The 26,199-nt window shown below is 46.6% G+C and overlaps 1 protein-coding gene across 1 annotated transcript in view; it reads left to right on the plus strand.

The window, feature by feature from the left end:
* Positions 1 to 26,199, plus strand: part of gli2a (GLI family zinc finger 2a) — a 52,575-nt gene that overhangs the window by 18,562 nt on the left and 7,814 nt on the right. The window contains exons 2-8 of the mRNA XM_062403352.1: positions 3,853 to 3,958; positions 11,414 to 11,619; positions 14,669 to 14,872; positions 21,349 to 21,550; positions 21,673 to 21,871; positions 23,574 to 23,684; positions 24,079 to 24,219. Of these exons, the coding sequence (XP_062259336.1) occupies positions 3,853 to 3,958; positions 11,414 to 11,619; positions 14,669 to 14,872; positions 21,349 to 21,550; positions 21,673 to 21,871; positions 23,574 to 23,684; positions 24,079 to 24,219 (1,169 nt within the window). The remainder of the gene's footprint in view (positions 1 to 3,852; positions 3,959 to 11,413; positions 11,620 to 14,668; positions 14,873 to 21,348; positions 21,551 to 21,672; positions 21,872 to 23,573; positions 23,685 to 24,078; positions 24,220 to 26,199) is intronic.

Here is a 26,199-nt window from a genome sequence, read left to right on the forward strand (position 1 = left end):
CCCCCACCTCTCCTCTGCTCTTCACTTCTCTCTTTCTTTCTGTGCTTTCCCCTCCCTCCCTCCCTCCCTCCCTCCCTCCCTCCCTCTCTCTCTCTCTCTCTCTCTCTCTCTCTCTCTCTCTGCCCTTTTCTCCCAAAGCACGACAAAGGCTTCTTTTTTTCTTCTTCCTGAAATCATTGCCGGCCGGGCCTCTCAGGGCATTATTATTATCGTTGAGTACTTCCTCAAAGACATGAGCCCACTTCACTCTCCACTCCAGCGTGGTCCTGACCCGGGGCTTCATTGGGACGTAATGAGAGAGTGCTTTTCCCTCTCCCCCCCCACCCGAGTCACGAGACGCGAAGGGACCTTTGTTAACACCGAACACCTGGCATTGTCTTTAGTGAGAGATCAAACCGGGGGTTTAAGATGCAAACGATGGAGGAGGAGACGATACGGGGCCGGAGCTGCTGCTCTTGGCAGGAAGTGAGGCTCGTCTGGAGCCTCCTCATGGGGGCTAGGGGGCAGAGATACGTTCAGTCTTAAAACAAACACGTAATGAGACATCAGAGCAGATATGGGGCCTGAAATACAGTGACTGGTTCCTGTGGGCTGGATTGATTCATAATATAAGATTACCTCAGCACAGAATCACCTCAGTGCAGCAGGCCCGGTGCACTTCAATGAATTTTGAGCCCTTGCCATGTTTTTTTTTCCTTTTCAAAATAAGATCCTTGCAGTAAAACACAGTTAAACCTTTAGTTGTCGATATCATAACCAGAAGGATCATTATCAGATAATAACTAAATCTGCGTCTCGTCCACCAGCTTTAACTTGTTTATTAACTGTAGGAAAAACACAAAGTATACATCTGAGCAGTAACCAGCCCCGGACAGGATTTTACAACTCTCGGAAAGTTTTCACGTGACTTCACTTCATCCTCCGCCTGCAGTGTCACCGTGTCTCGTAAAAAACAAAGTTTTTCTTTTGTCAGCTGGAGTCCTCCGTGCTGGTTTCTCTATACGAGGCCCCCGGTGGAGTAACCCTGCGTGCCAGCAGACCCAGAGGGGACATGCAGACTGTAAATCAAGACATGGAGGCGTGTGAGACGTCCCGGCCACGTACCTGTCGGTGTTTGTCCCTGCAGCCGATTAAACAATGCAGCTGTCTGGGTGATGGAAGGGCCTGTGCTGCCCTTATCATCCCCACATCCAGCAGCCGGGGAACCAGGCTCCTGGGGTACTGGCACCATGACTTTTAGTGTGTCTTAACTTTTATTGAACTTTATAATGAAATGGACATTTTACCAATATCTACCAAAAATATTTCATATTCGTCAGGTGTCTCTCAGGAGGAGATATAAATAAATAGAGGGAGCCGCCAGTGGAAAATGTAAGTGTACGACTTTATCGAAAGGAACTCAAATACATATAACACATCAGAAGTACAACGCAAAGTAATGAGCACATAAAGCACAGAATAAATGAAATTAAAATAAAAATAGGATGTTGTTTGGTAGATTACTCAACAGCTCTCCAGTGCGTCCTGACTTTGAGCACAACTTGTCTTTGTCCCAGTCTGGCCTCGTTGTCCCCAGCTCTCCACTGGACATGTGCCAGGCAGCACAAGCAGAGGGCACCTCTTAGGAAAAAAAAGCCCAAACTTCTGGCTCCACTTGTGAAACAAAGCCCAAACTGCTTTTCCCAGCTCTCACTCCCTCTCTCTCTCATTCACCGGGTGCCTCTCTTGGCTTTGTAACACACAAGTTGACTCGGAATTGGCTGCCTGTCCCGCAGACAAAAGCGATGGAGGGTCACTGGCCGGGATCCAGCGATAGAAACACAAAGCCCTTGGCCTTCTGAGCTCCAAGACAAGTGGAGATAAGGAGTGTGGGGCACCAGACGGGTTTCTACAACTCACTTTGATTTAACAGAGAGAGAGAGAGAGTTTTCTTCTTTCTGTGTGTGTGTGTGTGTGTGTGTGTGTGTGTGTGTGTGTTCATCAATTCAATATTTGTGAAAAGAAAAAGAAAAAGGAGGGATAAATGTTCCTTTCAGTTGACAGAACATTGTTGTTGTCCATTCTCAGTTCCATCCCCCCCTCAGTTCTATATACTGGTGTTAGTTATTTGAGTTCTCTGTGAAATATGAAGTTATTAGCAGAAACATTTCAGCAGAATTTACTTCACAATAACAGGAATTAACCAGTTGTGCAAAGTTCTTCCTCTTAACATTCTTTGTGTATCTGTGGTATTTCAGTAAAGGTCACGATGGCCGTGCATCAGTCACTTCAGGCGCATCCAGACCGATTTGTCAAAGGGAAAGAAACCAGTGGCTTAATGCTTCATCTTAAACAAACGGCACAGCAGTCAAATGGTTCACAGTTCAGCGCTGCCTCCAGGGGAACTCTCCTCTCCCAGTCATGTGTAATCCCATCAGAATTAACCGAGGACAAGATGCCACGGCCTCAATCACAACAACAAAAGCCTCAATCAGCGTTAAGTAGCAGTAATGTCTGTCTTTGTCAGCGGCATCACCCAAAACAACATGCAGCGTTCGGTTGTAGCCTCCAGGCCCGGACTCCTGTTACGCCTTGTTTCCACAGCACTGGTTTGAGCAAGTGAGGAGCCCCCGAGGCACGTCTCCAACTGGGAGGTGTTTGGAACGTCTCCACCCAAGGCGATATGTTAATCGCTGTGATTACAATGGATTATAAGTGCAAATGTCACCTGAGCACTTTACAGAAATGTCGGCGAGGAGATTGAAAAGATATTTAGCCTGAATTTAAATAAAGTTTTTATATATAAATAGGCTGTATTGTATTCAAGAGAGATGTTTATCTTGTCTACTCACCGCTTACATCTTGTTGTACTGCTCTTATGTCACTTATTATATATTATATTACCGGCTCAGGGGGTAGAGCGGGTTGACCATCAACCAGAAGGGCCTGCAAAGAGGTTTGAGCGGTTGATACAACTGGAAAATGTATAAATACCATTTACCATGAACCCTCTAACGTGTTCTCGTGCTACACTGATGTGAGAAGATTCCACCATTAAGCCCATTTTCACCTGGTCTTCTGTCTGAGATAATGAAAGTGACCTTTGACCCCAGTGGTCTGGGCTCCCAGGCGGCTCCCGGGTCATCCCAGGTCTCCTGGACAATGTACAGCCAGAGAATCCTAATAGCGACCAGGGATCAGCTGAATTGCTCTATATGCTCCGTTTATGTCTCTACACAATATACACACTCCCTCTCTCTCACACACACACACACACACACACACACACATGCACACACACACACACTAGGAGCCAGTCAGGGTTGCTGTTTTTGGTTTCCTGCCTGAAACATGTGAAACATCAGAGGCCTTTTGTCTCTGATTCCCCCCCCCCCCCCACACACACACACACACAAACACACACTCCTGCTCAGTTGTTGTAATGACAGCAATTAATGAGGATCGGCTGCGTTGTTCTAATGAGACTTCCCTCAAGCCTCCAGACCGTTTATGACAGGAAATGGTGGAGTTGTGCATTCTTTGTCTGACACATAAAAACACATTCATTGTTGTGTAAAACCTGCTTCGGTCTCATTGGACGGAGGCGGCCATTAATGAACATTCTCGGGCCTCAGACACTGTGGAAGGTTTCAATTACTGGTGCATTAGAGGAACTGTAAAACGGGTCAGTGGCGTCTCGCACTGCGTCGCAGGCGGAGCCAGGAAGTGTATTTCTGACTTTTAACATTCGTCCGTGTGGTTCTGAATTATTTCCATCCTCTCCTCAGCACACAAACACAAACAAACAAACAAACAATCCACTGCTTTTGTTTGTGTGTCTGTATTTAATTTGTCTCTTGTCTCCGCTCACAGGTGCCCATCACCTCTTCCCCTCGTTTCACGCACCAATCCCGATCGACATGAGGCACCACGAGGGGCGGTACCATTATGAGCCACACCCACTTCATGCCATGCATGGGTAAGTGATATTTGAATATTCTGATCCACAGAAATGTATTCAATAATCTCCGGTCAATCCCAAAGGTTTTAAAGATAGAAAAACACACACAAATAGATGGAGCTCCATTACAGAGCTGATAAAAGGTGATATAGAATATTAATATACTGTGTTTAAATATGAATGAATGCAATGAGATTATAAAACTAAAAAGCTTTATAGCATTTATCATTTTAACCTCAAAAAGATAAAAAGACAAAATCGTCCCTTCACGTTTCTCTCTTACAACAGTTTTAAATAACTCCAAAGATTTTAAAAACTAATGATCATCTGCTCAATTACTCATTTGATAAACGTTACTAATGTTATGGAGCTCTGCCAACTGCTCTGCTGAGAGGAACCGTAATGAAAGATGTTAGAAGATACAGACATTGTTAGTAACTTTATTACTGGATGTTGAAGTATATAAAGTATTTTTTGTCACATTTATCAATTTTTCATTGGTAAAAAAAGGACCTTAAAACTCATAACTTATACTGGTTTGCATAAACAGGCTGGTGGTGCTCGGTCCTGCAGCTTCCTTTACGACCTGACCTAAAAAGCAACACTCATTTATTTTCTGCGGCATTACCATAAAAGTCTGGCCTTCTTCACATTCCCAGGCCTTCCTGTGCTTATCTGGAATATTCAGATCCAGGAAGGGAACCCGGCAGGAGGAAGATCAATAGAGGTTCCGTGAGAACTGCGCTGGTACATTTAAATTCAGCAGAGATCAGGTGATACACAGTGGAGGCAGAGCTATTCATCACCGCAGAGCCAGGGAGGGGGTGCAGGGGGGGGGTGTGCACCCAGTTTGTTTTGATAAATGTGATGGGACTCTGACAGAGTGCTCCCACTAATTCATCAAGACCTTGATCTGGCTGTCTTTTCCACAACCCGCAGCAAATTCACCAAATGACTGAGCGTGGCTGCAGCGGAGAGGAGCCCGGTGTGGAGGCTGGTCACTGTGCGTCAGGGCTCCACTTTGTGTTACTAACACTGTGTTAACTCACACAAACACACAAACTAATGGCGACTTTGTTTTAAAGAGTGAGGAAACAAACTGATGGATTCTGTTTCCCAGTTTATATTCATCATAAAGAAGTTTTGAGTCGAAGAACAACTTTCGGTCCTCGACTCATTTTCTTACTTTCTTACTTTTAATTAAACAGAAAACTAAAGGTTGGACTTTTCTTTGGCAGAAATTGTTTGCTCATGTATTTCTAAAGGTATCGTTCATTTATCGTAATCCAGGTAGATGTTTGGAATAATCGTGGTATTGATATTGATCACCCGGCTCTAGTTTGTGTCAATGAAAACAATTTCGAGCATTTATTCTTTTCCTGGACATACGACAATGAGGAAGAACATGTGTGTGTCTTTGTCATCATTTACCACACAACCTCAGAGTGTGTGTATGTTGGAAAGCCTGAGCCTGAGAGAAAAGTTTCATAAACTGTCAGATCTTATTGGAACGGTTCAGGATCCGTTGTGCTTGAAACTTTACAAGTTGGTTCATCATGTTTAGAACCAAAAGGTTTTGTTGTGTGTTTTTTCCCGGTGTTATATTCAGGCCTTGTTGGACAATCCAACAAGTACATCCCTTAAACCTTCTGTTTACAAGCTGTGACGCACACAGGTTTGTCAGAGAGCAGTTTCCAATCATCAGAAGATCAAGCATTTTTTCAACATTTGCATCTTTCAGCACATTTCCCCTGATTCCTGATCCAGGATTTTAAAATCAGCCTTTTTTTCCGGCTGTGGTCTCCGAGCTTTTCACGAACTTGCTGAACATACCAGAGAGTGCAACCCTGTCCGGACAGTCTCTGGAATGCATTAGAGGAAGAGCCTCTCATGAGATGACAGGAGGACGCAGACACACACAGACACACACACACTGCTGCACACTGTGGAGTCGGACAGCATCCTCCGTGCGAAGCCACAAGCCAGGAACGCCAGCCACCGTGCCAACGTGTTTGACCGGGTAATTAGTCTCCAAAATCCAGCCTTCCGTTCCCAAACGCAGCGGATGAGAATAACAGATCCCCCGCTCATTCCACAGCCTGTATTTATGCCTTTCGGGGAAGCAGTCGGGGGGCAAATTGCAGCGCTGAGGAGTTGAAATATGCCCAAGGTTTTTGTGTGGCAGCGCTGTGGCCTGCACCGCCCCAGTGCACAAACAGATGTGGTCCCACTCACCAGGCAGGCAGGGCCTGTTCAAAGCCTGCAGCCCCACCAGCACGGAATGGGTTGATTAAATACAGTTTACAGATCAGCCATTTGGGTTGATGTTGTTTTTCTCCTCTCATTGTTTTGGTTTGGTTAACATGGGTGGGGAGACGGGTGGGAGGGTTGGAGCAGTGGGGGGGCCGACTGGCTGCCAGTGGTTTTGACAGACGTGTTGTTATCATACTTTGTTGTCGGTTGGCTCCGGCCCCGGCTCATCACGTCACGGCTCATGTTTGGGTTTTTTTTTTTTTTTGGGACGCTCCGGCGGAGAAGAGCCAGGAATGTGCTGCTGAAGAGACAAGGGAGCTATTAATCAACAGGACTGAGATGTTTCAAGTCAATGGACTGAGATCTTCACGCTCCGCTGCACGGCCTCAACATAATTTCCTCGTACTCGAAAAAAAATACTAAATGGTATGTGACAGCGGTGGAGCTGAATAATGGATAATTACACTGGGTATAATCCCGTCTCTTTTAAGTGTATTATCCCATCGTCTGACATAGTTACTACTCCCCCCCCCCCCCCCTCCCTCACACACAGGCCGTGCTTCACAGGCAGTACAGTCTCAAGTTGTGTCTAAATCCTCAGCATCCTGATCAGGGCCCCAAAAACAACTACAGCAGGATCCCGGCGAGTCCCCTGTGGGCCGGCGCGGTGATTCATCTTGATCGCCCTCGGCTGCCCAGAAGTACAGAAGGGAGTGTGTCACATCATAATTCATCCCACCCTGAGCCAGTGGGGGAAATGCCAGCGAGGCAAATACTGGCTTCTTGGTCAGAGCGGAGGGGCAGGGAGGCAGGAGGACGTGAATGGAGCTGGGAGCAGGAGTGTGGCTTCATCAGCCGTCCTCGAGAACAGGTTACCTGCAGGCAGAATCGTGCAGCGGAGAACTCAGGCTCGTTTTCAGCAGATCCAGCTGATTTGCATTGATACAGACATGTTTTATCTTTTAAGGCAGAAGGGGGGGTGGACTCATAACAAACCAGCTCACCCCACACAGATGTCTCACGGCCAAAGTATTTATAGCTGTTGCGAGCGCAGTGAGTTGAAAGCCTGAGATGTTGCAACCCTTCAAACGCAGATAACAATACGGAGAGTCACCGTCTCCGTTCACCTCCTCACCCCCGAACATCTGGATGGGCAGTTAGAGAGAAGGGTGTGTGCTGGTGGGACTGCTGGTGTTGTGAAAATGGCCTCCCTCCCCCCAAAACCCTCTTTATCGTGTCTCCTGATGATGAGACTTGGAAAACGTTCAACTTTACATTTTTCTTTAAATCACCACTTATCAGAGGTGTAATCTGCCCCTGTGCTCCGGTATGCACTTACTCATATCCTCAACAAGCTGCACCACGTCCACATCACTTTTTCTCACAGAGCAGTTTTAACAATGGAACAACAGAGAGCGTGTAATCACACAGTGCCGAACACAGAGGCAAATAGCAATTACCTTGTTGAGAGCATGTCGTCCACTGACTCACGTCGGCTGCTTATACTTCTCATCATCCTGGAACTGCCCCCCCCCCCAGCAGCATTTCTTAGACTGTTTCCAGCAGGGCAGCCACCCATCGTGCTCAGGTGGGATGTCTTGAAGTTGCAGATTAAGACACTGGGTTCTCCCGGGACTCCGAGAGATTCCCAGTTCGACCTATGGGACAGAAACGCACAGACTTCAAAATATTAGAACTGCACACTTTAATTTATATTAAATATAAATTAAATCTGGCACCCATCATTAAATCTGAGTAAACCCTAAATGAAGCAAGTTATGAAACATGCCAAATAGATTCCCCGGCAGGTGTTTCTTATAATATTTTGAAATAAATATAAAATGTATTAGATTATGTAGGATTTAGCTAGATGCTGGGAATCCCAGTGTGCAGCTTCGAATCACCCAGTGTGATAAGGACAAGAACCAGTCCCAGTGCCAGTTTACCCAGGTAGTCCTTCAACGAAGCGCCCGAGCACTAATCTAAGGAGGCACTGCCAAGCTCCCTGTATGCTGCGTAGGGGGGGGGGGGAGCGTGTTTTTTTGTATGGAGCGTCTGTTTCTTCTCACTTCTCCCCTCCTGCCCAGAACAGAGGGCTCTTTATGGTTGTTTGTCGGGGACGAGTGGGCCCGACGGCAGAAAATTGGCCCTCAGACAAGGCCGGCAGTCTGCAGGCACTTACTGGAAGTGGAGCGATGGACGCCGCTCCGGGTTGGTTGGCTCGGGTGGAGCTGGGCAGGGCTGAGCCGGGCGCTGGTTGACAGTGAGAGAGAGAGAGAGAGAGAGAGAGGAGGCTGAGGGGAGGATGGGATGCAGAGGTCCTGTCAGGCACAAACAACCTGGACCAGTCACACCAGTATCTCCAGAGTCAAATGATTTGACATCCCTGAACCAGTATCACCAGTGGATGATGATGATGATGAGCATAGTAAAGTACAGGAGTACACGGGTGAGAGTGTTAGGAAGAGGAGAACTTCATTACCTCTCCAACAGAAACACCAGCCACCGAGGCCTCACTGTTCACCCCCGTCTGTTCCTCAGTTGTCTCCATTGAACATCAATGTTGGCTCAAGTTTTATTTCTTGCAGGAATCGAACCTCTTCTTGGTTTTTCCATCACAACTGAAAGATATTCTAGATTATTTTCTCCGGAACAATGCAACTGGTTTACTGTATTCTGCCAAAGTGAGCCCACTGGAATACTGCCTGTGAGAAGACTCTGAACCAGTAGACAACATATTTGACAAGCTGGGAGGCAACTCATTTCATCTGGGAGGAAAATAATAATTCAGATCTGCAGCCTCCACTGATGAGTTATTATGTCTTCTAGTTGTCACAGGTTTTCAGTTATTCACTGCTGTCAGAATGAAAAGAGGATTTCAAGAGATATAACAAATATGTGAATTGTTGATTCCATATCTTACACACAAACCCCCCCCCACACACACACACACACACACACAAACACACACACACACACACACACACACACACACACACACACACACACACACACACACACACATGCTGAGTACCCAGCATGCAGTTGATGCTGCCAAGAATCCAAACCACACATGTAAACACTCATTTGTTCGCAGCAGCAGATTAAACAGCGCCGACACTCAGGGACTCGTAAAGATGGATATACTCATATTTTAATTACATCTCTTTGTTGTGTGTGAGTGTCTCTGTGGTCATTTGTTCTGCAAACAACTTTCTCCCACCATTTTGAAACAGATTGAAGTGAAGGAAAGTTAGAAAATAAGATTATTAACTAGTGTGTAACCAGCATGAGGTTTCTCTCTCAGTCTTAAAATGTAAAGGAAATACAAATATAGGATTAAAAAGGCAATCCACCAATTTATTTTTAATATCATTTCAAACCGGTTGTGAGCGTGGCTCATTGTGTGAGTCAGTGCTCCTCCTCCTCCTCCACCACAGGCAGGAGAACAGTGACTCACTGGTCTGGTCCTTTCTCAAGGTTTACCCCCCCCCTCAGCCCCGCCTCCTCCATCTCTGTCTTCGGAGGGAACGACTGACAATTAATGGCTCCGATACTTACATATGATCACAGAGAATAAAAGACGTGTTGTACGTCAAAGTGAACTTAAATCCGCTTTGATGACTCGCCGCCGTATCCCAGTAATCCAGCATCATTAGAGTTAGTCTTGGTAATCCCCCCCCCAATCGGCCCCTCTCATCAAAGCTACACCCCCAAAACACGTGAACACACACTGCCTGACTTCTCTGCGCACCAGCTCGCTCACTTCTCGTCTCGGCCTCAGCAGTGTGTGTCTCTGTGGCTCTCGAACACCCGGGTCATAAGAGTGAGAGCTAATGGAAGGCAGGTCGGTTGGTGACGTGCAGGTGAACCGGCCAATCATTTCATTATGTCCAAAACAAATGAGTGACTATATTTATAGATGGATATCCGGTGAAAAGGGTTTGAATAAGTGAGATAAAGAGTTACCCACCGGTCGTTTGATACAATGACCTAATCGACCCATGTTTAGATTAGATTAGATTCAACTTTATTGTTATTGCACATTACAAGTACTTATTCAATGAAATACAGTTTAGCATCTAACCAGAAGTGCAAAAAAAGGCAGTAAAGTGCATTGTGTATTGTGCATATTTACAGTGTAATGTAAATAAATAAATAGATATTTACAGTAAGAAATATATATATGGAATAGTACAGTATTAACAGGTATTGTATGATATAAGAACTATGAGCAAGATAAATATATAAAAATATATAAATATGAATATACTATAGGCGGGATAATACAGTAGTAAAAAAAAACCAGCAGCTTACTGGTATCCACCAACATCACAGATGTATTTCATAATGGAGTTTCAGGATCGTTCCTCACTTGTAACAGTGCCGTGGGTTCGATGCCGTTTTCCCTCTGGGTCAAGTTAACATGACAGCCATGGTTCAAGCCGAGCACAGTTTCAACTCACAGTCAGCGTAAATTTGAAACGGTGCAACAGTCTCCGGTGACAGTTTACGAGCCGCCGTTAAAACAGCAGTATAACCGCACTCTGTCATTCAGCCCTTTCCATAACTCCTCCCACTTCCTCGCCCGTTGCGAGGGCTGAATTTCAAACCCAGTGTTCTCACCGGGTCGGCATAAATAGTGCCCCTTCAAAGAGCAGTGGTTTGATCCAGACTTCAGGCCCTCGGGCCCCGGTTGAGGATTACAACACTCACCTGTCTGTGTTTTCACCAGCCGAGCCGGTAATTACCTCCCAGAGATGACAAATTTATTGTACAGCCTGGAGTGACCCAGAGACTTTCTTCCCCTTGCTCACGACGGCCACAGGCTCAAAGTTTTGTGTATCAAGTTGCACCTTCTTATTAAACATAATGTAATACCTGCTGTGAGCGACCCTGTAGTTGTCTGTGCTCAAACAGATATGTGTTCTCATATATCCTCCGTCTGGACCTGTGTAGCTCTGGGGGGTTTATTAGAACAAGGTGAACAAAAGGAGGATAATTATGTATTAGATGTTCGACTGGGGAATGGTGTAAGTGATTTGAGAATGCACACCTATGAAATAACAGAAGTGAGGGCCTGTCTACCAGCAGATCAATGAAGATCACGCACAATAATAACCATACGAGTAATACATGTAATCAAATCTCCAAAGCCCTCCACCCTCCTCCTTGTGTCATTCCCCCAAATATGTCTGACTCTGCCTCGTCTCTCCACAGACCTCCAGGACTGACGGGCAGTCCAGTCATCTCAGACATCTCCCTGATCCGTCTGTCGCCCCACGCCTTGGCCGGGACGGGCGAGTCGCCGTTCAGCCCCCCCCACCCGTACGTCAGCCCCCACATGGAGCACTACCTGCGCTCGGTGCACGGGAGCCCCACCCTGTCCATGATCTCAGCCGCACGAGGACTGAGCCCTGCTGAAGGTGAGATTTATTCAGATGTTAACTTAATACCTACGAATTTCTTATGGTGCTTTTATACAACAGCAAAAGGAAAAAATCAAATCCTCCAGTTATTGACTAATGGACCCATCACTTTAGTCCATTTTAACTGGGGGACAGAAACATTCCTGATTTATCCACCATGATGCACATAAAGATTTATTGAAGTAGACCTACAATTATTATTAACAATTATTTAACATGAAGTTTGTTGCAGTGTTTTGCACAGAGCTTGGAAAATGTTTATTTAAATGTTAAAGTTTGAGCTTTACATTGAAACTACACTAAAAGCTTTATAGAATTAAACTGCAGTTGCAAATTCTATCTTCTTTATTTTCCAAAAAACAATAAATGCAGTTTCACATCCCAATGGGCTGGATTGGGAACTGAATTAAGAGAATTCCTTTCAAATAATAATTAAACTTCCCCGATAGATGGTGTTTCTTTAAAAAGTTCTGACTCCACCAGACAGAGACCTTCAGTTCCTGCCTCTCACGCCATTAACTGTAACACATGTTAAGCTAATCCTTCTTTATAAACATACTGTGCAGTATATTCACCCTCTGGTAATAACACATGGACTTTGGCTGAAATATTGAATATATAATTAAGCACATTTTGGTTATGTTAATAATAATTCCAGTAGATTGTACAAATACTCACACCAGTACATAAACAAGCATGTACAGGACTTACCTGTGGAACAGAAAGTGAGAGGATACACACTCTGTGACCTTCACTTGTTCACACACACAGTCGGTGCTTGACATGGGAATTACTTAAGATGTGCAGGCAAACACAGTCACACAACTTCCCAACACTGTCGTGCATTTTCAAGATGGAAACACTTTTATGAAGCAGGAGGATAAACGGTGGAAACTCTTCACAGTGTTTCACATTTTGCAGCTGCTCTGGTCAGTTAACGTGAAGCAGTGGAGATTAGAGCTGAGCAGGTTTTGTGTTTGTGTTCAAGGAGCATGTGCAGACTTCGCTCTACATGTGTGTGTATGTTTGGGCCGAGGACAACAAAGGAAATCAGCACATACACGCAAAACACGCAGCGGAGTCCCTGAACTACTGAGTTCACACGATGACAGACCCGTCCTCGCTGCTCCTGTGCAAACAGGTCGGGGGGGAGAGTGGAGCCACTGGCCTGCACCAGGAACCAATAAATCACAGGGAACCCATTGCTGTCAAGTCATGGCTCCCAGCTTTTCAAGAGAAGCAATGAGGAAGAGATGCTGTCGCTGATAAAGTGGCAGCGAACTGTGGCACAGAATGGAGGCCACTCTGCAGAACATAAATAAAGTCTGTGGCAGAGCGGATCTCAGTGGGACCTGTGTAAACGTCTGATAGCGATACCTGGGTGCTCAGGAGGGGCTCGATTGGTTGTCTGTTCACACTAATTAACTGATTAATTCAGTTAATTAGTTAATCTGAACTGAGCTGAAAAGTCTTACAGCGTCTCTGGAGCTCAAGCTAGAATCATAAGTTATTGTTGCACAGGGAAGGATTAGTGGTAACACCTGTGTTGTACAAAGGTCTCAAAGCAGAAGCATCCAGTTTCTATCTGTAGAACAGAACTAGTTACTAGCTAGTTGGTCAAACTTTTAGGGTCAGATAATAATTAGTTATAATAAACTGTCCTATTTCCCTCTAGTCCCACCATGAGACGGGCATTTGTTGTTTTGACTGAAATGTCTTGACCAGAATTAGATGCATGTTTCCCTCAGATTCAAATGGTATCAACAGGTAAACGTTTTAATCAGTCATTTGCTTTGGTTTATGAACCAATTAAAAAACCATTAACCAGTTTGCGACCCTATATTTACCAATAGAGAATCACATCGTAGTACCATCATGAGGCTAAAAGATTTACTTCATCCGTAAAGTAAACTGGTGAGTGTAGCATTAGGCAGTGTGACCTCTCTGTGGTGTGTTCCTGGGACCAGTGGGAGAGCTGCTGCCATTCATCCCTCTGTGTTCACCGGGGAGGTCGCACACATGCACAACAAAAGACACTGACACAAAATGCTTCTCTGCGGTGGTGGTAACTGGACCTGGCAGCCGTGGAGAAACCGTGGAGCATGCCTGGGTCGCTGCTGCTGCAGCACAAACACGCTGCCTGTGCACCGCCACCACGGCCATGGCCTAATAGGTTCTGATAGATCCAGGGTTTAAATGTGAGTCTGTGTGTGTGAGTCTGTGTGGGCAGAGGGGGGGGGGAGACTGTGGTTTTGCTTCCCCAATATCCCTCTTGGCCCAACCAACCCCCCACTCCCATGCATGTTAAACCACCATCAGCCCACACCCCTGTCCCCTCCACTCACCCATACCCACTGGGAGGAGGAGGGGGGGGGGGGGAGTGCAGTAAGAAGTAGGAGAGAGGGAAACCAATCCATCTTTCACTCTTATAGTTTGTGACACTTTTAAATGTGGCTTCACTGGGAGCAGGTGTTAACACATTTTGCGTCAATGTTACCTTTACACACGCAGCATTTAAGGCTTCCTCAGCATCATGTGTGTGTGTGTGTGTGTTTTAGTGTGTGTGTCTGTGTGTGCACCTGCACTTTAGGAAGGATTTCAGCCTGTCAAAAGATGTATACACAACACCAGAGAAGTGTAGGAATGTGGTATTTCTTCCACCGCTGCCCTGCTCCTTCCCTCCCTCTGCTTCCTTTACTCCCCAGAGATATTTTCCCACAACCCAGAAAGCCTCAGAGACATCAGACATTTTTTATCACGAGCCTTCGCGCCCTGGGACAGACACGCAAACACAAATCTTCAAATCTGTAGAAGCAGGGCACTCCTCTCCTCTGTTTAGTCTTACTCTGACCTTTCTGGTCCTGTCTTTGTTGTTATCGTCCTGTCAAGGAGCAAATGATGTCTGTGAATATACGACTTCACAGCAGGGAAATTAAATGAAAATATATTTGTGGGGGGTGTTTATAGAATCACCTGATTGGTTTAGATTTTATTTCAAGAAGAAGAAGTTCACCTGTTCTCCCTCGTCTCGTCTTTTCTGCACCAGTGACCCACGAACACTTGAAGGAGCGAGCTCTGTTCAGCCTGCCTCCTCCTCCACCGGGGGCCAACCCCACCGAGTACTACCACCTGATGGCCAGCGCCAGCCAGCGAAGCCCGTACGGCGACCTGCTGATGCAGAGCAGCGCCGCAGCCGCAGCCGCAGCCGCTGCAGCCGCTCATCTGCCCGACTACATCAGCCCCATGGACGGTAAGGAGACGTTTTCTAGCATAGCAGCTCATTTGAATTACAATGTGTGTGTCAGTAACCCAGCAGCTTGATGACACTTTATCAAATCAGCTTCTTTGATCTGGATCCTGTTTGGGTTTCTCTGGGAGATCCAACCTGGAGAGTTGTATTCTGGCCTTTTGTCAAGTCACTGGGTTTAATGTTTAACAGTTGGAGCTGATATGTTTTTCTTATACTCGTGTTTGTCATTTTTAAGGGGGTTGTTAAAATTGAGAAAAAGACAAAAAGAGATTTGATAGCCTTAGAAAAGCAAATCATTCTATAACCCATAGAAACTTGAAATACCAATATAATATGTCTGTAGTTATTTTAAAGTCAAAAGCATGAGCAGACTCTCCACTGGAGAACATGTGTAACTCAGGTAGAAGAGGAACAAACAGCTCCTGCATCGTTCCCTTTGTTCTCAGCACCAGGCTTGTTGATCCCATCCTCTCACTCTTCTTCTTGAGGCTTTTTTCCGTAGAAGCGTTTCCCACATCAAAGCTTGTAGAGCATTTTGGACTTGAACGCACCACGGGGGGGGGGGCAGAGCGTGTCCAGGGTTCGGGGTTCATAAACACTGAAAGTCCCGAGGCCAGGAGCTCGTAAAGACACATTACCTGAGACTCCCTCATGCTGGTGGTGTTTCAAGAGTTTGCACTGTTATTATGAGACAACATCCAACAAAACAGATCCAGAGTCAGTGTGAACGGGGGGGGGCAGCGTGGAGAGAGTGTAACCCTGGGAACTTTGTCCCTGCTCTGCTCCTGTGTCAGGCTGTGAAAGCAGGGATTAAAGCCACGGGCAGCATGAACTGTCCACTTAATGACAGGGATGAGGCGGTTACACATTGACCGACACACACATCCACACAGGGCCGCACAAAAGCCCTAACACCCAGGCAAACAGGCAGGCAAATGCTCAGGAAAACGTGTCTATGTTTGCACACACACACTCAAACACACACAGACACACACACACAGACTAGCTTGTTCTTGATTGGCGGTTAAAACCTCGGCTCTCTATCAAAATGACGGAAAAGATTTGATTTCAGCAGCTCCATGCATCCAAGAAGCGTTCAGGCCTTATGAAAGAGGAGTAGTGAGCGCACAGAGTGGAAAACTGTCCGTGGAAGTCGCCCCCCCCCCCCCCCTTTCTTTCATCACATCCCACCACCCACCCAGAGAAGAAGCCCCTGCACAACACCAACGCAAGAATCCTCACGCATTGCAATTACTCATTTTTCTACTTAGCTCAATCACTTAGTTAAACACAGATTAGGAGCCATGCAGAAACTGTAGACCACCTCTTTCTGCCCCCCCCCCCCCCCCCCCCCCCACCTACAGCCACCACAGTGACCGCCGCTGTTCGTCCTTGCCCACACTTGTTTGGGAAGTTGTTTGCTCAAACCCACCGCCTGCTCTAGCGCAGCGTCCCACTAGCTGCCATCGTCCCAGCAGCTTTTATTTAGTGTTCCACGGTGCTCCCAGTGATGTGGTCCGCTCCGGTGCCACTCCACCAGTCTGCAGGCTCCACACACAGGGGCCCATATTGACCCAAGCAGCCGACTAATGGTCATCGCGGGCAGCCGTGGGCCAGAATCAAAGACCTTATTTACTGCCAGAGTGCGAGAGGAGGGGTAGAAGCAGCGGTGGCAAATATGCGCTTTATCCCTTAGTGTTAGTTTTGGATGTGAGTGCAGATAAAACCCATAATAAAAATCAGTGTATGCATCAGTATGCAGCAGACCCACCGCAAGAACTGGGAGCCCTCAGTGAACCCGGAGAACCAACCCACGCAAGGTCGAACCGCGAAAACACTGAGCACTGCTGTGAGAAGTGAGCTGCTGGAAAAGCTGTGGACACAAGCGCCAGTGAAGTTTACCTGACACGGCTGCTGGTCTTACTGGTCCACCTCGGGCAGACCTCAAGCCAGACACTTAAAACACCAGAGTTTATCTCCAGCACGTCAGGAAGACAGGATTTTAAAACGCTCCTGTGATTTTGTTTTACGAGCACGACAGACTTTGGGAGACATCTTTTGACTTCCTCAGTTATAACCGTAAAACTTTATAGGACAGGACTGACGGGCAAAATGGTTTTATCAGCACTCAGACAGGACTTTCTGAAAAGCACAGCTACACCTGTAAGTTACAGGGACACTAAAGCCTCTTTTCCACTGGTGAAAAACCAGCTGACATCGGGTTTCAATTCCATGGGAATGGATAGAATTGACATTCAGATGGTAGGAGACAGGGTTTTGACATCTACCATGTTTTTAAATATATAAATCAGCTAATGGCGTACACTACAGTTAGTTTATTAGAAATATACACTTCCAATACTTTCAACTCTCACTTGTATGTAATCATTATCTATCAAAAGCTGCATGAATGCATTGTGACGCCACCGTATTATTATCAGGAGTAAATCACATGCACATATATATTTTATTGTATATATTATGTTATATATTACTTTGCTTGTGCTCATGTTTTACAGTAAGCTGGGAAAACACTCAAATCACTCGAGTGTGGTTAGCATTAGCATTAGCACTGGTACACCGCTACACAGCCGTGTGAGTGTAAAGTAACTTTTCACATTGGGAGGCATTCAGACCCCCTGTTTGCGTTTGAGTGAGCAGGTATGTGAGGGGGTGGGGGGTTGGGGGGGGGTGGGGGGTGGGTGGTTAGAGAAATATCAGAGCGACTTGCGGGAAAAAGGTTGAAGCTCCCGCGACAAAAGCAGCAGCCAAAGTAAATGTGTGCCATCCCGAGCAAGAACCAGAGTTTAGTGTCGATGCAGCAGGAGGAGAGAGGGAGATGGGTTTGAGTACCCATGTGGTGGTGAGATGGGGCGGGGGGGGGGGGGGGGGGGTTGGTCCCCTCAGACAGCATACACAAACACTTAACTGTATGTTGGTTCACGAGCACATGGCTGAGCTCAAAGACGATTCAGTGCCCGGCTAATAAAATCCACACTGTTGGTATTAGTGAGATTTAGCAGGGAAAATAAATACTGTCCCACTCGTGCTGGCCCCGGGTTTGGGGTGGGAAGAGCGGGGGGGCATGGAGGGGGCCCTGCTGCCACGAACTCAGGCTGTGGTGGTGGTGGTGGTGAGGTTTGCCAAGCAGCTGCCGCTTCACCCCAGACAAGGTCATGGTTGACAAGCCAAAGGTTTTCCTAACGGCTCGGGACCTGTAGTGGGATGAACACTGGGTTTGTTTAATGGTTTAGAAGCTGTGGTTTGCAAATGCTGATCATCACCACAGCCAGTGGAATTATGGGAGGTTTGCTTCAGGTGAAATGACTCTTGATGGTCACTCTACTTTTGATATCGACATTAGCAATGTTGCTAACTTGGATTTCCAAGACCTGTTTTTTTGGGGCATAATTAAACATTTCACACAATTTATCTGATAGGACAAAATAACATGATGACGTTTTATTTCCCAAAGGCGAACTTCCCTGTGACATCATAATGCAAAAACACTTCTTAGCCTTTATTGACCACACTCAGTATAACATGAGTCTGGGCAGACGCGGATGTCAATGAGAACTCCACATCTTGACCGAGGCCGAGGCGATGATACGTTTTTCATTGCTCACCCTTCAGTGTTAACCCACAGCCCCAATTTTAGAATCCCTATTGGGAGAGAACAGGCCGCATGGCGGTTCTTCACGGAGCCGCCGCACGGTGACCCTCTGCATGCTCGGCCTCCACCGGGAGCCAGCGCCATCTGGGGATTAGCACAACCCTCCAATTAAAGTGTTTTCATTTTCCACAAAAGCTTTTTCAGTTAAAACAGCACAGGAAAAATACTTAAAATAATCACACACGCACTCACATACACACACACAGGCTCCTGACACCCATCCTTTTAACTACACACACACACACACAGTACATATATTATACTGTACATTTTATGGGTTTATTCTCTTTTGTTTTTCTTTTTTTTATTTAGTTTTTACTGTATCAGTGTGCACTGGGGCGCCTGTAATTATGACTCTATATAAATCCAGATCCCACAATTACAACCAGCCGGCAGAGTCCACACAGCAATGGCACACACACACACACACACACACACACGTACACACACTTACAATAGACACACACACGTACCCACACTTGCCATATTACCACCACTGCCTGTGCAGCAGCTGTTTTCTCACTCCCGGCCGGAACCTGCTCACCCTTTCAATTATAACCGCCACCTATAAAACTAAAAAGTGGTGAGAGTTGTGTGTGTGATGTGTGTATGTGAGATTTATTCCAGGTCATATTCGGACAGACCAAGTACGAAACTGGGAAGAGCTCTAAACTAAAGCAGAGGGAGTCTGTCTGTAGCTCCTCATGTCACAGACGTCTAATCGCTGCTGGAGGCATCGAGAATTCCTCCGAGCTGAGGTAGAGGTATAGATTGAGTGGGTGGTTTGAAGATGGAGGTGGTGTTTTTTGGGCACGGAGCCCAGAAGGGTGAGGCAGGCGCCAGGCCACCAGGTTGTGAGGCCTGCTTCCTGCTTTATAAAGGGGGGGGGGGGGGGGGGGGGGTATTAATACACTTATCTCCCATTAAATTTGTTGGCAAGGCAGCGAGCTCGCCCCACTGCAGACGAAACTAATCCCAGCAGCTGCTCCGCCCGTATGGAGCAATGCAAACTTTGTCAGAGTGAAGTCCTCATTTATACCGACCCATGTTCCCAGGAAGAGGATTGCCTGCCCCCCCGCCCTCCACATCCTCTGCTTTACTCCTCTCCTGCCTCTCTCCTTTAATCTGCTCCCAACCCTCTATAGTGACTAATGAAAAAGGACTTAATATATTTATTAGCCCTAAAGAGGTAAATTCAAAGACCATTGGTTGTGTTTACTTACTCTTAACTCTTTACCAGTCGTTATTTATTTTTTTTTCGGGCCCCAAACTACTGTTGTCTGCCGTCTGAGGCTCCCGGGGGCCTTTTAACCAAGTGCATATGCCTCTACTTTACGACTTGCCACCTCCAAACATAACAGTTTGGGCAGTGAGACCCAGGTTTATTGCCGTCGGTCTGTTGTGGTGATTATGGCTGGTGCCTGGATTAATTTGGCTCGAGGTGTTGTCACTTTTACCAACATCTACAATCGTTTCCCACCTTCCTTGTTTGCTCCAGACCTTCAGATGTTTCCGATTAGTATTAAAAAACAAAATAACCCAAATTGTGTTTGATCAAAAGAGGCTGAGCTGGTTTAGATCGAACTGAAACATGGTTCAGTTTGTGTGCTGAGCGAAAACACTTTTTTAAGTCTCACTGGTTTTACTGGGATTTTCCCAGGCTCACAGGATTGTCTTCAGTCTTCTCCTCCTGTGATATCTTGTTTTATTAGTGTTGAGATCTCTGTTGAAGTTAGTGATGCTCTTAGTAATAGCATGAGGACAAGACATGAACCTTAGTTCACACTTGCATGTTTGAAACAACCTTGGCTTTGTGGAGAGGACATGCAGCACAAGTGTGTGTGTGTGTGTGTGTGTGTGTGTATGTGTGTTAGGTCCCTGTGCATGTACCTAGGTGTGTTGTGATTGGCCTATTATGGGTTTCCTGCCTCTCGCGCCTCTGATGATGTCGGTAGTAAGACCTAATTACACGTGTCTGCTGACACACACCAGCCCTGCTCTCTGTCCCCTCACTCAGCCAAGCAGCACCTGTTTGTCCCCAATGACTGACCTGTCCCTGTCTGTCTCCGTCTGTCTCTGTCTGTCCCTGTCTGTCTCTGTATGTCTCTGTGGGAGCTACATGCCCCAGAAATGTCCCTTATAAGTGAACACACATGATGGACTCTCAGTATGTATGGAAAAACAAATTGCTTTCTGTTTTAAGTTCATGGGAAAGTCGCACTCTCTTCTGATCTTTTCTACAGGAATATAAAAACAGTGCAACAACCAGGTCTAGCAGGAGGCCGTGAACTCTACCTTGTTCTTTGTTAATGGTATTCTGAGATCAATTTGTTTAAATTGCCTCCTTTTAACTCAGCCAAGTACAGCGGTCAGAAAGAGATTCCTATCACAGTAATTACTGAGAATGATTGGGCCGATTCATTATGCATAAAAGGATGCGAATGTTAAACAGGGGTTCTGTGTGTGTGTGTGTAGGTGTGTAGGTGTGTATGTGTGTGTGTGTGTGTGTGTGAGAGAGAGAGAGAGAGATGCAGGAGATAGAGTGTAGCCTAGCATGGCCATGACCTCCACAAGACTGCTTGGGGATAAATGTTTCTTCTAACAAGGTCCAGTATAAATGCTGGTTTCCATTGAGGCCGTGTGAAGATTTAATGGAAGTACAGGGAATGTGCAAGTTGCAGTGGTTCTCCAGTCTAGCCAACATGAGGCGCGACCATCACAATGCTGCACGTTTGTTTACCGGCCAGTTGATTTCTTTGTGAAGACGTCCAATGAGGTGACGCCGTTGTGTCTTTGTGTCCAGTCTCACGTTTTTCCAGCCCGCGGTTGACCCCCCGGCTGAACAGGAAGAGGGCCCTGTCCATCTCCCCTCTGTCCGACGCCAGTATCGACCTGCAGACCATGATCCGCACCTCGCCCAACTCCCTGGTGGCCTACATCAACAACTCCCGCTCCAGCTCGGCCGCCAGCAGCTCCTACGGGCACCTGTCCGTCGGAGGGATCAGGTATTCAGAGTGAGCCCACGCACACATGATTCCCACCCGACTGTAGATTACTGTACGTTTGGAGAATGCATGTATCTTACCCTCCATCATAAGCTAATTGTTTCCTCTTCCCTTGTGCCCAGCCCCTCGTTCAGTTTCCCTCATCCCATCAACCCAATGGCGTACCAGCAGCTGTTGGCCCAGCAGAGGAGTCTCAACGCCTTCGGCCACGCCCCTACTCTCATTCAGCCGTCACCCTCCTCGTATTCCGCTCGCCAACACCCCCTCACCGCTGCACCGATGTCCACCTCACACAACATCTCCCACTCGGAGGCAAACCAGGTAGGAATGGAGGCATAGATAGAGTCAACGTGATGATTCCTGATCAATGGGACCAGATATAAAGTCTGTGAATGTAAAGCAGAGCCGTATGAAAACATGCACAGACCTGATCCCCAGGCAGGTAACTGCCACGTGACGTGTTACAGGGAATTTAGCTCGTGTTGATTGACACGCGTGAGATCCCCGTTCTTCACTCCACCTACAGAGCTCTGATTGTGTCAGTTGTTCAAATACAGACGGAGCTGTCACAGGGAACACATGCAGACCTATTTAAACCAGTTCATCTTGAGAGTCTGGGTTAATGTGGACCTTAGAGTTAAGAGTTGATGATTTGCTATTGTTGCTCTGTACACGTGGATACATCTGACTTGTAGGAGTAAGCAAACATTCCCAGTAGAGGTTCAAATATGGAAATATTAAGACATCTGGCGATATCTAGATGAGACAAATCCTCAGGTTTGATGAGCTGGAACCAGCATGTGAGTCTTTGGTAATCAAACAATTGTTATAGCTCGTTTGTCAGTTGTCAGTGTATTTTTCTGTAAATTGTGTCTCAGGTCAGAAGGAGTCTGCCGGAGACTCTGTCCCACTTCCATCTGTCTTCCTCTCCTCTGTCTCTCTACATCAGCCCATTATATACACCACAGCTATTCCTAATGTAAACTTCCCACTCGGTGAATCACTCCAGCCCTCGCTGCCTCTAGCTCTGCTCCATTGCAGTGTGTGTGTGTCTGTGTCTGTGTGTGTGCGGACACATCAAGACACTCTCCAAGTATTGGGGAATAAATATTTGCACCTTTCTCATGCGCACACACACACACAGACATAAAAGACAAAGACACATCCTCCATTCATGCACACGCACAGACACAACTTCAGCTCTGTTTCAACAGTGATCAGAACCATATTTCCCTTTTGGTTTCCAGCCACTGAATGAATCATCGAGGCCCCCAGAACCGCTCTGTGGTGTCTGGGTGGGATTAGTAGACCCCCCCCTTCAATGTTGGACGCCCTCCAATGAACCTTAACACACACACACACATTCACACACATTCTCCCTCTCTCTCGTTTATATCTTTCCTTTCTTTTCATCTCCATTAGAGCTTCAACAGGCCTTCCGAGTCTTTGTCTTTCTGTCTTGTTCGGAATCTGTTGGCAGATCAAAGCCCCTTCCCTCCCCAGCCCCCGACCCTGCCTCCTCCCCGCTCTGCACCCAGGGTAATAACTCCTCTTCTTTCATATTTCCTTGTGGCTTTGGCGATCATAAAGCAGTCTAAACTGTTTAGTCTCGGCGGCAGGTCCCAGTCTGACTTATGGGCCGCGGTGCCTCGCGTCACGTTTGCAACCGATTGCGAAGCCAAAAAAACAATTGGACGTTATCTTTGTGACTTAATAATGTGAATCCTCCTCAGCCACTCTGTGTGATGACTGCGTGGAAAGGAGTAGTGTATGTCTGAGACAGTCTATAAACTGAAAGACTGATTAAAGGCGATCAAGTGGGAGGACTAATGGACTTATTGACAGACGTATGGGGAGGCTGGTGTGTGATAGGATTAATGGAATGATTTGGCACAGAATGCATGGATGACAAAACAAGAAGCACATTATTCTACCTCCTTATCTGGTTCAAGGAGGTTTTCATAAATCCATATCCACGACAGTAGAATGTCTGTTCCATGACGCGTTCTCATGTGTGTTTCAGAATGCCAGTGGAGACCCAGCAGTGAGCAGCACGGTCAACCCACTGATCACCAAGAGGTCCAAGGTCAAGACGGAAGCTGAGGGCCCCCTGCCCATCTCTCCGACTTGTCAGGTAAGACAATAAACTAAATAAGATCCAGTTGTAAATGGTCAACTTGTAAGTTGAGGAATCTCCATCGCAGCTTCAGCTTCTCACAGTGGGAAAAGAGCCGTCTCTCTTACTGCAGTTTGCTCATTTGGTGGTTATTGATTATGGATGTTGAATAAAAATGCAGCTTTAATTAATGACGAGAGGTTTTGTCACACGTGAAGATCGAGCAGCAGCCCCTCGGGATTACAGAGATAAGATAAGACAAATGCAAACTAGTCCTGAATGTTCCTCCAACATATTGACCAAGCATCGGTTGTAGGCCTGTCTTTTTATTCCACGCATTAATGAATCCAAGAGTTAATACACTTTGTTTGCCGCTGATCTATAAAAAGTGTTGTTCTGCGTTCTCTCCCAGGACCACGGGGGAGGAATCTTGGACTTGAGTGAGGATCTGGATAAAGACGAGTGCAAGCAGGAACCCGAGGCCGTATATGAGACCAACTGCCACTGGGAGGGCTGCAGCAAGGAGTACGACACCCAGGACCAGCTAGTCCATGTGAGTATGAGGCTGGAGTGGCCGACACTGAGGAACTTTAATGTTACTGCACAACAACAGGAAGCGTGGGTCGACCTTGACACCGGAAATTCCACTGAAAAGCTCCAACAATAAGTGAATGAAGTGATTAATGAATTAAGAATCTATTATATTTGAAGAAAAGTCCCTTCACACATGTTGTTATTTTGCTGGTTGGACAAACCAGAACATGTGAGGATGTCTCATCAGTTACACAAAAACATTAAACACTAACTTCAGAAAATAGATCATAAACAATGAATGAGAAATTAATATAATTATTGGTTGCGGCCCCGTTGCCACTCTTTCATCTAGCTGCTCTTGATGCCACTCATCTCATCACCATCATGAGTTTTCCTTTGCTTTAATTAAAGTTAACTACAAACTTAAACCATAAGAGTTGTTGCATCTTTCTGTGGAACAAGTGAAAAGTTGAAACAGCGTCTCTGCGCCTCATTAGGTCGGTGCTGATTGAGTCCAGTCACAACGCGGTGCAGTAACTGATCCTTTCCTGTCGAGCTGACACACGCAGCGCCTGCTCTCGCCACATTCAAGCAGCTGTGCCCCACCAACCCCTCAGCCCTGCGACCCCTGACCCCTGACCTCTCACTCCCAGTAACACCCCCCAACCCCTGAAGCCCGGAGGGGGGGCAATAAATCCTTCATCATGCCAGCAGCTCTGGAGTTATAGAACCTCATGCTCCCACGTTCTCCGACTTTTTAGATTTTCACTTTCTGACTGGATGTCAGGGCTCGTGTCAGGTCCGCTGACGCAGAGACTGATGGGAGGTGGGTGGGGGGGGCATGTCAGTATGGGCAGCTGCGAGTCAGGACCGGAGTTACCTTTGAGCACTTATGCCCCGGGTCCAGCTCCCCAGCCACGAACTGTGTGAAAGTTAGCCAGGATTAGCGAGCAGTCCACCAGTGGATCGGTGGTTTGATCTCGGATGTGGACGAACACATTCTGAAATGTGCTTTCCATCAACTTCATAAAAACACAAGCAGAAATCCAGGGCTGTGAAAAGCTGTTCTCCAACAGAAAACTCCTGACAGCGCATCCAGGGATTCACACAGGCTTCTCACCACATCAACACAACACACATACACCTGTGGGTTTCTCAGCTCCTGCTTAACCCAAGTTAAGTTAATCCCTTTTCAAGAGCCCCCCCCCCCCCCCCCCCAAATTATGGATTCACAGCAGCGTGTAACCTGAAAATAGAGGCCTGCTCTCGGGCCACACACTTGTTTCCATTCCTCCTCCCTCACTCAGAATAGATCTCAGCAGAACCGTCGACCACGGAGCTTTTTCGCTGGTGAAGAGGTGACCACATAAGTGGAGCACTGTGGGCCTGGATGTCCTCAGGAAATGAAGTGGTTCCTCTGGGCTTGTGGATATTTGCATGTGGTACACAGGATGAGAGTTTTGAAGTTTGTGTCTGCTCGGAAACGTCTCATGTTGTAACGCCTGTTGTATCTGAGGACACAATTTAGATGACTGTGATGCTAATAGGCCGTTCTCTCACATGTATACACAGTGTAGGAGGAGGAGCTGAATCACATTAGGACGAGAAAGGTGGAAAACATATGCTGGAATACACTCAGATCTATAATCTCAAAGTGTGGTCAGATCATTCCAACAGGAATTCTCTGAGATTGCACATTTTATTTGAAATCACTCGACTAAAACCTGTTGGTAAGTTTACGGCTCACACAGAAGGAAATGAGACCTCGTGTCCCCTGACTTCCTGATCTGGTTAAACAGAGGAGAATGGGCCATAAATACAAGTTGGTCACAGAATCCTCTTCCTCGTCACTTTCACCGGGATCTGAGGAAGTTCCTCTTCCTTGAGAAACTCACACACACAGCCTGAGAAAACACACAGTGCTTTCAAAGTGACTGTGTCCTGCTGACAGATGCATAATAACTGTCAGCTATAATGGATGGCACCATCACTCACAACG

This window comes from Platichthys flesus, chromosome 13, assembly GCF_949316205.1.
Source record: "Platichthys flesus chromosome 13, fPlaFle2.1, whole genome shotgun sequence".
NCBI classification, from domain to species: Eukaryota; Metazoa; Chordata; class Actinopteri; order Pleuronectiformes; family Pleuronectidae; genus Platichthys; species Platichthys flesus.